The sequence below is a fragment of the Pygocentrus nattereri genome, chromosome 19 (assembly GCF_015220715.1).
Source record: "Pygocentrus nattereri isolate fPygNat1 chromosome 19, fPygNat1.pri, whole genome shotgun sequence".
In the NCBI taxonomy this organism is placed as follows: Eukaryota; Metazoa; Chordata; class Actinopteri; order Characiformes; family Serrasalmidae; genus Pygocentrus; species Pygocentrus nattereri.
The window spans coordinates 14,954,927-14,968,537 of NC_051229.1; the positions used below are offsets into that span (position 1 = coordinate 14,954,927).

General features: G+C 38.9%; 3 protein-coding genes across 4 annotated transcripts in view; 1 reads left to right on the forward strand and 2 right to left on the reverse strand.

Moving 5' to 3' along the window:
- The window catches only part of nectin4b (nectin cell adhesion molecule 4b), a 26,058-nt gene extending 21,846 nt beyond the window's left edge, over nt 1-4,212 (forward strand). For both annotated transcript variants that reach the window (XM_017697092.2, XM_037530969.1), the window contains exon 11: nt 1,202-4,212. In XM_017697092.2, coding sequence (XP_017552581.1) covers nt 1,202-1,459 — 258 coding nt within the window. In that variant the 3' untranslated portion in view covers nt 1,460-4,212. The remainder of the gene's footprint in view (nt 1-1,201) is intronic.
- On the reverse strand, nt 4,101-6,624 carry LOC119261593 (zinc finger protein 397). Its single transcript, XM_037530970.1, has 2 exons — nt 6,070-6,624; nt 4,101-5,260 (listed from the first exon to the last, which is right to left on the reverse strand). The coding sequence occupies exons 1-2, from the start codon at nt 6,341-6,343 to the stop codon at nt 4,245-4,247; spliced, it is 1,290 nt and encodes a 429-aa protein (XP_037386867.1). The 5' UTR covers nt 6,344-6,624; the 3' UTR covers nt 4,101-4,244.
- Nucleotides 6,625-9,138: 2,514 nt separating this feature from the next.
- On the reverse strand, nt 9,139-12,623 carry si:ch211-155e24.3 (uncharacterized protein LOC100150696 homolog). Its single transcript, XM_017697038.2, has 4 exons — nt 12,225-12,623; nt 11,461-11,606; nt 11,229-11,313; nt 9,139-10,711 (listed from the first exon to the last, which is right to left on the reverse strand). The coding sequence occupies exons 1-4, from the start codon at nt 12,436-12,438 to the stop codon at nt 9,651-9,653; spliced, it is 1,506 nt and encodes a 501-aa protein (XP_017552527.2). The 5' UTR covers nt 12,439-12,623; the 3' UTR covers nt 9,139-9,650.
- Nucleotides 12,624-13,611: the final 988 nt, after the last annotated feature.

Below are 13,611 nucleotides of genomic sequence, written 5' to 3' on the forward strand. Positions count from 1 at the left end.
CTAAATGAATTAAATATTATCAAACCCAATATTGCCAACCACACACAAACAGCGTACATTCCATGTCAGATATGTAAGTCTTGAAACACCAACATAGCAAAACAGCACGGATCATGCACCTGACACCAAGATGTCAGTGTTTTCAGAATGTTTTATTCATTCAAAATCAGCTTTTTTCAGTGGGTATCAGACTAATATTAATAATAAATTATTCATCATTGGCTCATATATTATTTGTCAATTAAATGTGTCATTTATCAACAAATAATATGAACCACTGATTAATTGAAAAGATGTGTGACATTTGAAAAGATGTGTGGCTAAGTTCATAAAATGCAGTGGTTGATTTACAATGATATTAAGAGTAAATAGCATGTTGGTAACACATTTGCTCTTTCATAAAACGTAGATTAAGGGCACTTTACTGCTTGTGCAAAGTGAGATTTTTCCTTAATTTAAATAAAATGTTGACATGCTAATTACATGTTTGAATTTTGTTGCAAGCATCTTTAGCTTTAATACTATTTTCCATTTACAAAGAAGTTCAGTTTACATATGTGAAAATGCCATTTTACTGGTAAAAGGTAATTTTTCACAAGTAAAACTAAAAGTAGTTTTTTTTTTTTTTTTTTTCCAAGTCGATGTTTAATATTAAATTTTCACATGTGCAAATCATACACTTGATATGAAAATATGAAAGTTACTAGTTGAAATTTAATTTTCACAGAATTTTACGAGGTAAAACAGGATGTAATAGTAATTCGAAGGGCAGCTTTAAAATTGAAATTAATTACTTTTCCAAAATAGTACAAAATACCAAAATTATTAATGTAATTGTAATAAATTAAGAAATGTTTTTATTATTATTATTATTATTATTATTATTGAATGGGGAAATTAAATCTTAAATGCTAAATTATAATTCCTATAATTAGTTTTTAACGTGTTATAATTTGACTATTTCTTACATATTCTGATAAAGAAATTAATCAGAGAATCACAGCCAGTGTGACTTTATGAATAACTTTTTTTTTTTTTTTTTTTTTTTTTTAAACCATGGTGCACATTTTGGATGGTGTAGCACTATTACCACCAAGTTTTATGAATCTGGTCCTTGCTGCTTGGTTAATGCATTAGATTTTATGCGTATAGACGAGTAACACTTCTCTTTGTCTCCTCCCTTTGTTCTTCCCTTCCTCAGGATTCAGATTCACTTCACAGAGACCAAAGCCCTCCGCCGCTGTCCATTAGTTCAGGGCCTCAGAGAGAAGGAGGGATGGAGAAAGAGGGATGGGGACAGAGAGAAGGAGTGACTGAGGGAGAGGAGGGTGATTGCACCTCCAACTCCTATCAGATCTCAGAGGCTCTCTCCAATCACTTCCAGTACAGCAACGGCTTCCTCAGGCCAAAGCCTCACCCTAATGCTATACTACTGCACCCACGGGGCCAAATCATCTGATGTGTTCAACTTGCTGTGACTACCTGCTCATCATAGCATCAAGGAAGAAAATGTTCTTTCATGGGGCATCTCACTTTTGTGCTGGTTTCAGCCTCCAGGATCTCAAAGTGTGATCTGTGATCCAGCAGAGCTTGCCTTGAACTCTATATTTGGCCTGTTTGCTGCTTCATCTAAGCAACCGTTGCAAATGCTTAGCATATTTCTACACTCCTTGGGGCAAGCCAGTGTCAATATCACCCATCCAGACAAGTGAACCCCTTAATGACCTTCAGGTTTTTCCTGTACCTGATGACCTCTGCCTGGCCTAGCAGGTTAGGTGCTTTGAAAGTGAAAACCAATTGTGACCAGTTGCTTTGGGTCACCGTCAAACCACTCAACATGGATAATACAAGAACATAAGCTACTAGAAAAGTGTCTCCCAAGTAGAGGCAGATGAGGAAAAATATCATTGTAAGACAGTAAAACTCTGGTTAGCATTTGCATACCTTAAAAACACAAATGCGAAGCCCTACACGCACTGAGTGATCACAGAGCCAATAATATCCTCTGTATATTTGCTAGCTAATTTTTTTTTTTTTTTTTTTACGATTTCATACAACTACATTAATAACATTTTTGTATTTGTTTTTCCAAATCTGTGACGTAACCAGGACGGGCCTGCTAAAGTCTACAGGCCGTAATGTTCCAGGTCTACTCTGGCAGTCTGGCCGGAATATAGACCTAACAGAGATTTTAAAGCAAATGTCAGCACCACCAGGCGAGTGCAACACACCAGTCAGACAGCTGAGTTTGTTCTGGTGCTGTGTCAAAACTTTAAACCACACAATGTCAACAGAGAGTGCTAACAACCTTTACTGTCAGAGGAATGTCCAGCTGTTACAATGCCATGAGTTGGGGCCACCTTATGGCTTCAGTGGCTTTCATTTTCAGAGTTCAAAAGTAGTCTTGGAACACTCACAATTTATGTCCTGCTAATTTATTACTTTCTGTAGTAATGTTATTTATTCATTTTTTCAAAATTTCTACACACTGGTTCACACACATTCTACACACATTCAGAGTTGACTCATGTGAAATGTTGCGTTGCAGACACTCAGACATTGGTGGTGATAGAAACCCAGTGTTACAATGTCTACATCGCAAAATATTGTCATTTTAATTTATCAAAAACCACCAGTGAACCTACATGTGTTTTGACAATGGTAAAATGGTGATAAATCTAGGGGAAAAACGTTTTACCCTGGGCACTATGTACTAAAAGCTAAAAGCTTAACTATTGTGCAACAATGTCTTGGACATCAGGCAGCGTGTTCATAAACATTTCATGTAATAACTTTGTGGTGGAGCTCTGGACATCACTTTGAACATCTGGCTTCTATCACCATCACTGAAAAATTCTGATTCTGTTTCTCTGGAACTGAGCATTTCACACCAAACTACTCCAAATGACCTTGTTTGCATCTTAATAGCTGATGCCTGCTATTATGCAGAGATTTTGAAAAGTAGATGTAATTCTCTTTTAATTACACCAAGCAAAAGTCCTATAGGTTGGTATTTAGTACTTTACATAGATTGATGTTTCTTTTTGATGACACGTTTGCACGACTGATGCTCTTTTGGATGGCCAGTGTAGAAACTGCCTGTTTTTCCATGACTTAAGTATATTTTTTTACACTAGATTTTGGACTTTTCAATGACTCTGCAATCTTTCTTACAGATATTTCGTTACCAAGAGTCAATATTTTGTGTCAGAGTAATTCAACTCAGTGTTTTCTAAATCCAAATCTTTCCTAATGAAAAATTTGAAGATTGCTTTGATTGCTTTGAAGATAGCATTTAAGTTTTGGAGATCTCTGGTTTGAACATAACATGTGGGTATATGGATTCATGTCCCAGCCTTTTTATTTATTTTTTTTTTTTTACTTAAAATAGGTGGATAGGTGTAAACTTTCACCTAACCACCCATTAGAAAGTCTTCTAGTTTGCTATTGTTCCCTTTAACCCAGCGTATTGACTTAAAAATTATATAGCTTACATGTCATACTTTTGAATACAGTAAAACAAATTTCATAATACATTAGCAACTTAAATAATGATTCTTTAAAAAATGATGGTAGAGATGTCCTGCTTTTGGGCACTGTCTATTCTCTGCGTTAAGTACCTTATTGTGTATTCTAATTTCCAGTTCTGTATTACAAAGCAACTGCAAATTAAATCTTCAATTTGGGGTTTAGTTTCAACTACATTGCTGAGTTTGGCAACCATGTTTCTGTTTGTCATTGTTGTAGAGCAGGGGCCACCAAGCTTATCCACAAAGGGCTGGTGTGGCTGAAGATTTTCATTAGAGTGAAAAAGCACATTTGATTCCACTTTAATCAGGTGGTCTTGCATGTCTTCAAACAATTGGTTAGTTGAGGGGAGCTCATGCTTGGTTGGAATGAAAACCTGCAGCCACACTCATCAGTTGTGGATAAGATTGGTGACCCCTGCTTTAGAGTATTCAACTATTATTTCTGATTGTGAAAGATTTGTTTATGTAAAAATGATAAAATGAACATGAGACAAAAACAAAGAAAATATTTGATCACAGACATTTTTGGTGTATTTTTCTGTACATTTTGTAATGACAGCTGGACAAAAGTTGTCAACTTTTTGTTTATTGTAAAAAATAAAGACACATCTAAAATTGGAAAAACCAAAATGATGGGGTTGGGTTTCATACAAGGAATGAATAAAAACTACACTTCAGTGTACAAGTTTTCCATCGTTTTTCTCATTTTCCATTTTAAAAAGCTTTAGTTTGAGGTAACCGGACATCTCTGTGGGTTCTTTGGTGTGTGCGTAGGTTACTTTGCTGGGAGAAACTTTTCCCACAGGTGCTACAGCTGAAGGGCTTCTCTCCAGTGTGAATTCGTTGATGCATCTGAAGGTGGCTGAAGCGGTCAAAACTTTTTCCACAGAACGAACAAATGAACCATTTCTCTTTTACAGGCTTTCTCCTCTGAGGTGACGTTGCTCTACCTAAATTTGTATCGTCCACTGTAAATATGCCTCTGCTGCGGTTATGGTTAAGAATATTGTATGAGAGTGTGGGACAGTCTTGACTTATTGAATTTTTTGGAGGTGATACAGGAAAAAGTAACCTTTGCTGGTTCATCCTCTCTGATCTCTGCTGCGAAAACAGTGACCGCTGCACTTGCTGTAAGGAGTTAAAGTCTGTTGATGCTTCGTTCCACTGCGGCTGCATCCTGCTCTGCTGTCTCATTGGTTCTGTGTTGAGGCTGTTTGTCCTTTGAGCAACCGGTGTAGATGAGCTAGCACCAACACTGTGCACATTGGAGAGAAAATGACGGCGTTCTGCGTTTGCACATGGTGGAGCTTGTTCAGTTACAAAAGAGCACTCAAGATCTTCTGCATCTTTTGTGTTATCCATGTCGTTCACAGCGGCAACGGAAGACCATGTTTGTGTTTCTCTTTCCTCAATCGCAACACACTCTGAGCCTGACTCTGCATTGCTTTGGTCTAGAATGCATGACTCTTCCATCTTCATTTGAAGCTCCAGTCCACCAAAGTCTTCATCCCTGCATGCTGGCTTGTTGAGATCTTCCACAGGAGGTGGAACTGTGGTATGTGAATCTGTGTCATTGTTATTAATGAGGGTGTTCTGCAGGTTAATTTCTTCAGAAGATGCACAAATAGTATTCACTGCCTGAACCTCTGTTCTTCTGTTGCACAAGCCAGCATCAGATGTCTGATGTTTCAAAACAAGTTGCTGATTGGTCTCCATGCATTCTCCTTGACCTGAGGGGAAAATAAATGAGTGCATATATTCAGATCATAATGTGCAGTGGCCTACATAAGCCTACTGTGTAATATGAAAATAGCCATGTGTATTAAATTGTTAACAGGACTGTTATTTATATCCTAAAGCTAGGTTTATTACTTGCAAGTAATGAACATGGATGTACTTGTCCAGTACTGGGATACACCAAATTTGCATATACCAAAAGTGAACAATAACTCCTTCCATGTATGGATGCATAACAACCAACCATACAAAATGTCTTCATAATTCAGTTGTTGAGATGTAAACAAACAGAGTGGTTTGATGGGAAACAGTCTACAACACAAATACAGCTGTTTTATTTACCATCCAAAAGGACCAGTGAACATGTCTTCAGTTTTGTATGTAATGCTGATTAGTAAAATAGTGGTAAATCAGGAAAAAAAAACAAAAAAAATCACCAAGACAGTGAACACTTCTGACTGTGCAAATTTCTGTAGAACAAAGTATTTCACATCAAACCACTCTGACTGACTTTACACTTCAACATATATATGTGTGTGTATACACACACTCAGTTCTTGGATTCTGTTCGATTAAAGCAAACAAATATTCAGTACCATTAATATGATTCATTATATTATTGACTATTAATTAAAGAGAAATGATGACACAACAGAGGAATTTCCCTTTTAAAATATGCTAATGAGGGGTGACTATATGCCAGCCACGTGCCTCGGTCAGAAACCGAATCTCGAGCTCGGAATCGAAAATCGCGTCTAAGCTAAAAGCGCCGCTTCGTCTCCGCTGAGGACGCTTTGTTTACCTGGTCTCTTTCCAGAACAGGGAGGGAGCGTCGGGGTCACTGGACGCTGGGACTCTCTCACAGACCTCAGTTCGTTTTCTACCGTTTCAAGTTTTTTCTTCAGTGCCTCTATTTCTGAGTCTTTGCGGCTCACCTCCAAACGTAGAACGACTAACCCGTCGTCGTACAGTTTGCCGATCTCCGCCACAGCAGATTTAGCCACCGTGGCCATAACAGAAGCCAGTCTACTGTGGAAAGAAACGCTATTGCTCGTCACGTCGTCCTCCGACAGCATCGTTAGCTTCTATAAATCAACTTCTCATAAAACGTTTGCAGGGAAATGTCAAAGCGAAAATGATATTTCTGATATAGCTGAATCAAAAAGACATGTCCTGATGTGGTTCTTGTACGAACGGCTATTTCCGGTTTTGCTGACATCCGAGTTACCGTAATTACGGTAGAATGTGAGTCTACATCCTTTCACCTGAGCTACGAGCAGTCCGCGTTTGGCTTTTAATATCGTAGTATGCGTTTCCAGTCAAACACGTTTTGGCATCTCAAAGTTGGGATAACTCAGTCCAGTTCTGGGGTCATGTGTCACCATACAGCCTATCATACCTGGTAGGCTGTATATAGTACACGTAAACATCTACGTCCTTATGTGCAGTCAGTCTCCTCTCACTTCACAGAGGAAGTCACTTTTGTGGCTACAACCATTGCCTGTGTGACTCATCCCACTTGTGACTCAGTGCTGATGAGAGATTTCTGAATGTTGATATGAAAGGAAAAAAAAAGGGTCAGCAAGTGCTCTGGAAATAAGGAATGAGCATTTCATGTCTGTATTTATCGGCGTCAATTTTTGTCAGTTTTAGGGGGGTTAGTCCCCTCCCTTAAAAAATAAATGAACATTACTAGCTCAAATCATCTACAGCTAGTTTATTCTCATTCACCATAGTCTAGTTGATAGGTGGGCATTACCTGAGGGAGGCGCTGCTACTGCCTCACAACTGCCTCTGCTGTGCTACCAGAGATTTACTATCATAACATTAAAAATGAGAGCTCTAGGCTCGGTTAGTCATATCAGACATCGTAAGCTGTAAGCCAATAATATCAGACCTAGGGGGAGGGTCTCTGGCTTTACCTTCTCTGCAAATAAAGTCAGTCGGTAACTGCTCGAGCTGCAACAGGATTTTGAATAAAGTGCACTTAAACGTTATACCGTTCTTCAAAATCTAAAATTTACAAAGTGAAGCAGTAAGTCGTTATATATTAAAGACACCACCTAACATATGGATTTGTGGCAAATTATGGTCAGTGTAGCTGAATATCAGGTTTTTACTTTACTTAGTTTCTTGTTAGATTGCTTGTTAACTTTGGGCCTCATACACCAACCATTCTCAAGGTGAAATATCTTCTTAAAAGCCACTTTTTAAATGAAGACTTTGACACTCACCAGTGTTTTATTATTATTATTATTATTATTATTATTTGGGATTAGTTCTTAGGTATCAACAGAATACACACACTCAAGAGCACAAAGGTGAGCACAATTCTGCGTCATGAATTTGATGTAGACTTTTTTAAAGACCTTCCTCAAGAACAGATGTACGACAAAACTTAAGAAGATATTAGTGAATGAAGCCCTTTGAGTTTTTGTAAGGGAAAAAGAGGTTAGGCTAACATGAACATTAGCTGGCTTGTCAGCTAGCTAGCTATTTTAACTTCATTGTAAGAAAGTGAGTTTGAACGAGCAAGACAGACAGAACTAATGTGAATGTCAGCTCTGTATATTCTTTTTTATTCCTCTTTAGTGTTGGCCATATATTATTTACAGTAAGCTAATGTCAGTGAAAATTTCATAGTGTTGATCATAACACAATTTGGTATCCCTCAATTACTCAACCTGTGGATGAAAATTAAAAGGTGGCAGCTCAGTCGAAGGCCAGTCAGATGAGAATATTTTTACCACTTAAAGAAACCGAATTGACTGATTTGACATTATTTCCTCAAATTCTTGTAAATCCAAGTTTTAAAAAAAAAATGAATGTATTACCAAACACAGAAAGTGAGGCAGAGAAAGAAGCTGACAGAGACTGAAAGAGCTGAAGGAGCAGATCTGATGGAGGTTAGTGATTTAAGAAGAAAGTGAGGGTTTCAGTTTCAGTTCATATATATATATATATATATATATATATATATATATATATATATATATATATATATATATATATATATATATACACAAACCAATTCCTGCAGAGCAAAATCACTCTCTTTCTGGTGGCACCAGCTGAGACTGATCTATAATATGTGTGTTTGAATAAAATATTTAGGACCTTGCAGCTTATCTAAGAGAGAGGAGAGAGCATTGTTTGATTATTGAGTGTTAATAAGGCTGATTCCACAAACAGGGTGCTATTTGTGTCCCACTGATGTAATGTGCATGCAATGATGTGTTAGCAGTGTGTCGTTTGTAAAGAGGTGAAAAGTGCTCATTTGCTCACTGAGCTCTTAAGGGAACATTGGGAGACAACTCAGAGACCTTTTTGTGAATTAAGAGGAAACCATTTGGTAAATCTTATGACATTGTAACTGACAATTACATAATCCTCTCATGGACCTCCCAAAACGTGCTTATTGTATCAGTTCATCTGCAAAAAAGTGAGGCCAAGTACTGATGTTCAATGATTAGTTCTGAATCAGAAACACCACTGCAACCTGTTCCAAAGGTAGTAGATGGTGCTCCACGACTCCAGAGAACGCAATGCTAGGGGTCTTCACACCACATTAGCTGACACTTGGCGCTGGTGACCATAGACTCATGAGTCACTTCTTCAGAGTGTCCCATTCTACTGATAAGCACCTTTCTGTGGAGATTATACAAGCAGTCTGTGCACAATTGGACATAAAGCTTGTCAGTAATGGGTGCGCCTTGAAGTAGCTAAGTTCACTACTTGCAAGGTCATACCTGGATATGTTTAGATAGTGTAAGTTTGTCATGTGTGAGTAGTAAGTATGAAAGCTGCTTAATTGTTTTGCCTTGTGTTAGACTGAATTTCAATACGTCCCACAACCAGTAACTCACTCTAATACTTTGAGGGTAAAGATTTTATTTGTATTAATCTAACAGAAGAACTGAGGGACAACTAGTGTAAAATAAAAAGGTTAGAATTATATCAATAATACGTATTTTACACACTAAGCACAAAACTGTTAAATTAAGCACACTGACAGTACCCAGTTACAAGACACAGAAAAACAACACAAAATTTGGATCTTCACATTCCTAAACTACAGATTCTAAATGTCATGACAACTGTCCAAACATCTACAGTACTGTGCAAAAGTCAAAGACCAATTTTTTTTACTTAATTTCCTGTCAAAATATCCGTTAAGTACAAGTTTTACATTTTTCAGGTGATCAGATATAAAATAAAGCAAGTCTCCCAAAAAAATGGAAGCTGTAATAAAGACAAAGAGTTAACACACTAAATTGACACTGCATGGCTGTTTTGACTGGAAATTAAATAAATGAAAACCAGTCTCTGACTTTTGCACAGTACTCTATGCCACACAACATAAACATCATTTTAAGGTTGCTTTTATACAAAACCCCTGCTCTGTGTTACAGACAGGCTGTTGCCTGACTGGCACACAGGCAATCCCTGCAGAACGTCTTCTCTCTCTGGCATGTGAGTTTTCTGATGGGATTTCAGACTAGAGCGTTGAGTGAAGCACTTCCCACAAAGGCTACATTGGTACGGTTTCTCCCCGCTATGCACCACAGCATGCCGGATTAGATTCCCTTGCTTGGTGAAGCTGCGGCCACACTGAGCACAGGTGTAGGGTCTCTCACCTGTGTGGCTGCGCAAGTGTTCCTTCAGCTGGCCAAAACGTACAAAACGCCTTTCGCAGAATGTGCAGCTAAACCGCCGCTCTCCGGCTACATTTGTGCGCCAATGAGTCCGCAAACGCTTAGCGGCGCCAAGTCCACCACGACTGTAGCCCAAAAGCGCCTGAGCGGCCAAGTTGGATCCTGTTTGGCCACCCATGTTGGCTCCAAGAACAATGTCTCCTGTTCTTGACGGAGTCCTATTGTGCTGCTGTGTGGTTAGTTGTGTGTTTAACTGTTTAACAGAAGAACTACATTGTCTTTCTCTACACCAGGATGCCTGAAGTTGTTTTTGCACCTTGACCTGTCCAGCACCATACAGCTCCATCTGGATACCATCTCCAGACTGTTCTGTGTCCACAGGCTGGGAAAAGGCTGCAAGGTCACGAGAAAGCTGAGGAGAGGTGAAGGCCTTGTCTGTCCACTCTGCCTCACCATCATGCCCCTGCTCATGAGCAGACGACCACAGCTGGGCATCCCTCTGAGTAAACTCTAGGCAATCTCCAGTCTCTTCTATCCTTTGCTCAGAACCCTCCATTACTACGTCTTGTCCTCCCTTCTCCTCCTCTTGCTCCTTCTCAGCTTTTACCTGCAGGCTCAGTTTACTCAGACCCTCATCATCGCTCTTAACTGGCTCTGATGAAGACGATACACAAGTAAAGTGTGTGCTTGGTTTCTCCATGCCTTCATGAAGCTGGTTCTGTTCTTCAGGTGTTGCTTGAGCCAGGGTGCGAGACAAGTCTCGATGCTCAAAAAGAAATTGCCCTGCAGCTTAAAGAGGAAAAACACATATAATTAATGTTTCCCAAAAGGTCTTTAGAAAAATTTAATTAATTTGTTGAATAGCTACTTTCAATTGGTGAAACTCGATACATGTTGACCAACTACATTTGGGGTAAGTGGAAAACTGTGCAAATCAGATTTTTTATGAACCTTGAAAAACTCAAGCGGTGCTTCTTGGGGGCAGGTTATCACCTTTGATTAACAAGTAGGTAAATGTGACACAACAATTTGAGAGAACATCAAAAACAGGAAGTCAAAACCATCCAAAACAAGAAGTTCCTCAATGCTGGATGAGAGGCTAAAGAGAAGGTATCCTCAATATTGACCCGTCAACTGTAATGATGTATTGTTCTCTTTCATGGCTGCTCAGCACAAAAGATAACGTTTTCCAACTTAAAAGAGCAGCCTAAAAACCCTTTATGCATAAGGTTCCATAGACAACAATGAAAAGAAGTGTGTATGAGAGAATCTGAAAAGCCATCATCTGATCTTCTTGTTCACTTACGCTCTCCACTACTCCATGTTTCATTTTCAATTCCCTCTTCTTTGATGACTGCTACCTTAGGTGTGTCCTCCAGAATCTGGATTGCCTAAAATACAGAACAGTCAACAGTTTTACTTCTCTTGTTGTTGCACAGCAAATAATTACAGTATTATATCATAATGACCCTATTGATGATCAATATTATCTGACGATCCAAATAATTAAGGTGTGCTTAATGTAATGCTTTCCATACTTGGTGGACGTGTTGTGCAGACTGCTCCGGATCTGCCTTTTGTGGACTAACAGTCTGTTCAGCTCTGCACACATCTGTGCCAGCATCTCTGACCCATACACTTGGAAAAGGCACAGGCAGCTTCTCAGAGGTCTTGCAGAAAAACACTGTGGGGAAAAAATATCATATTTCAACTGACGAAGTTAATCTGGGAAAATAAATAAGCTAAAGTGCCATTTTATCAATAATTACCACATGATCACACAGTAACCACAATATCAATTGGTATAATTGTTAAGGAACAGCTATATTTAGTGGACCATCCTTCCTCAGAAAAAGAGTGGAAAATAGTGCACTCATACATACCATAAATACTTAACTATAAATCATTGCAACTGAGCTAGAAACAATACAAAAAATAGATAGGCTACATCCACATGCCTAGTGGTTACTATGAAAGTCAGAAAATAAGAAAAAAAGGTGCAGAAAGAAAAAAAGAAAGGTACAAACATGAATATATTCGACCCTGGTTTTACTCCCATGATCTAAACAAATTGTACAACCACTAAAAGTCTCACTAATTCAATTATTGTAAACCCCTCAGCCTCAAGGCCATGCATTGATGTTTGCCAACTTTATATAAGGTGTATGGGGGCGTTAGAGGTCAACAGTGCAGGACAGTAACCACTGGCCAAACCACACTGGATACCATAATAGACGCGGTTATCTCTGGGCAATGAACAAAAACAAAAGTGCTTTACAGACATGAGGAAACGCAGTGGTACCTTTCCTTCTCCCTCGTACCCGTGCCTTCCTCAATTCATTCTCCATCATTTGACATTTCCTCTTCAGCGAATCAATATCTCTCTGACTTCTGGACAGCTCAAGGCGAATTACTGCACAGCTGTCGTCCACACGTCTGTTAATTTCAGCAACGGCAGCCTTGGCCAGTATCTCCATGATGGACACCAGCTGCTCTTGGAAAGCGTGTTGAGCCATTTTATCTTTGTATTGTTTGAGCACGAATTAGTTATCACAGCCGCCTAGGCCTCGATATGTTTTCTTCATAAAGGCCGTTGCTATAAAATAAATGTAAATGGTTAGTTAGCGCAGTAAACACAGCAGCTGTCCGCATCGCCAGCTCTTCAAATATTCGCCTATTCTCTCTTCCGGTCGTAGCGTTACGTCACTACCGTAAACAGTCTATGTCGTCCGCCGATTCAATAGAGATATAAACACTTTTCTGCACATTGAAAAATGTAAAAGAAGACACCGTGACCTCGGGTAGAAGGATTAGAAGGAAAAACAAGCATCCATCTTCCCAGTTAATGGGGAAAACCGAGGTTTTTTTGCATAATTCCGCATAATTTGCGATGTACACAAGTCTTTCAGAGTGGTTTCAGTGTAATTGGTTCGTGTTTAGAGAAAGTTACGGACTCAGATTTGTGTACAGCGGTCGTGGCAGGAGGCAGGGGTCTCCATGTCTACAGCACAAATATAGCAATTTTATGTATTATCCAAAACACAGGTGAACCTTCACGAGTTTTTGTGTTGATGATGGTTAATTAGTGAAAAATCTAGCGTTACTTTGGCCCACAATGCCCAGCGTGTACTCCTCTACCATTAATGGATCAAAACGAATCGATTCACAAGATGTCTTAGGCCAAAACTTCATTACAAACGTATCGTAAAACAAAGTCTCAGCCATTAAGCAGATTATTTATTTAAAAAAAAAAATTTAATAACTTTCTGTGAGGAAGCCTTTAGCGTTAAACTCTTCCAGTATCTGCTTTCTGTCACCGCCACTGAACAATTCCGTCTCTCTACCACTTCACATCACAAAACTGAATGATTTTGTTTACATCTTAACCATTAAATTATGCAGACATTTTGAAAAAATGGTGGAGCTCCCCTGGTGGATCTAGGCCTCAACACATAGAGATGACCTGATACACTGACTGGCCTAGGAACAGTTGAAAGCCACGTTGTGGTTTCAGGATCATTTTACTACCTACCTACTTACTTTCCAACTTATTATTTATTGTAAACATTTATTTAGAATTCCTCACGACTACTACCTCATGGCCCGAGCAGTTACAGCTTTTAAATCAAGCCTCTTAAAGGGCCCCTGTCCTACTTTTTCTCCACTTTTTATGTTTGTGTGTTTATGGA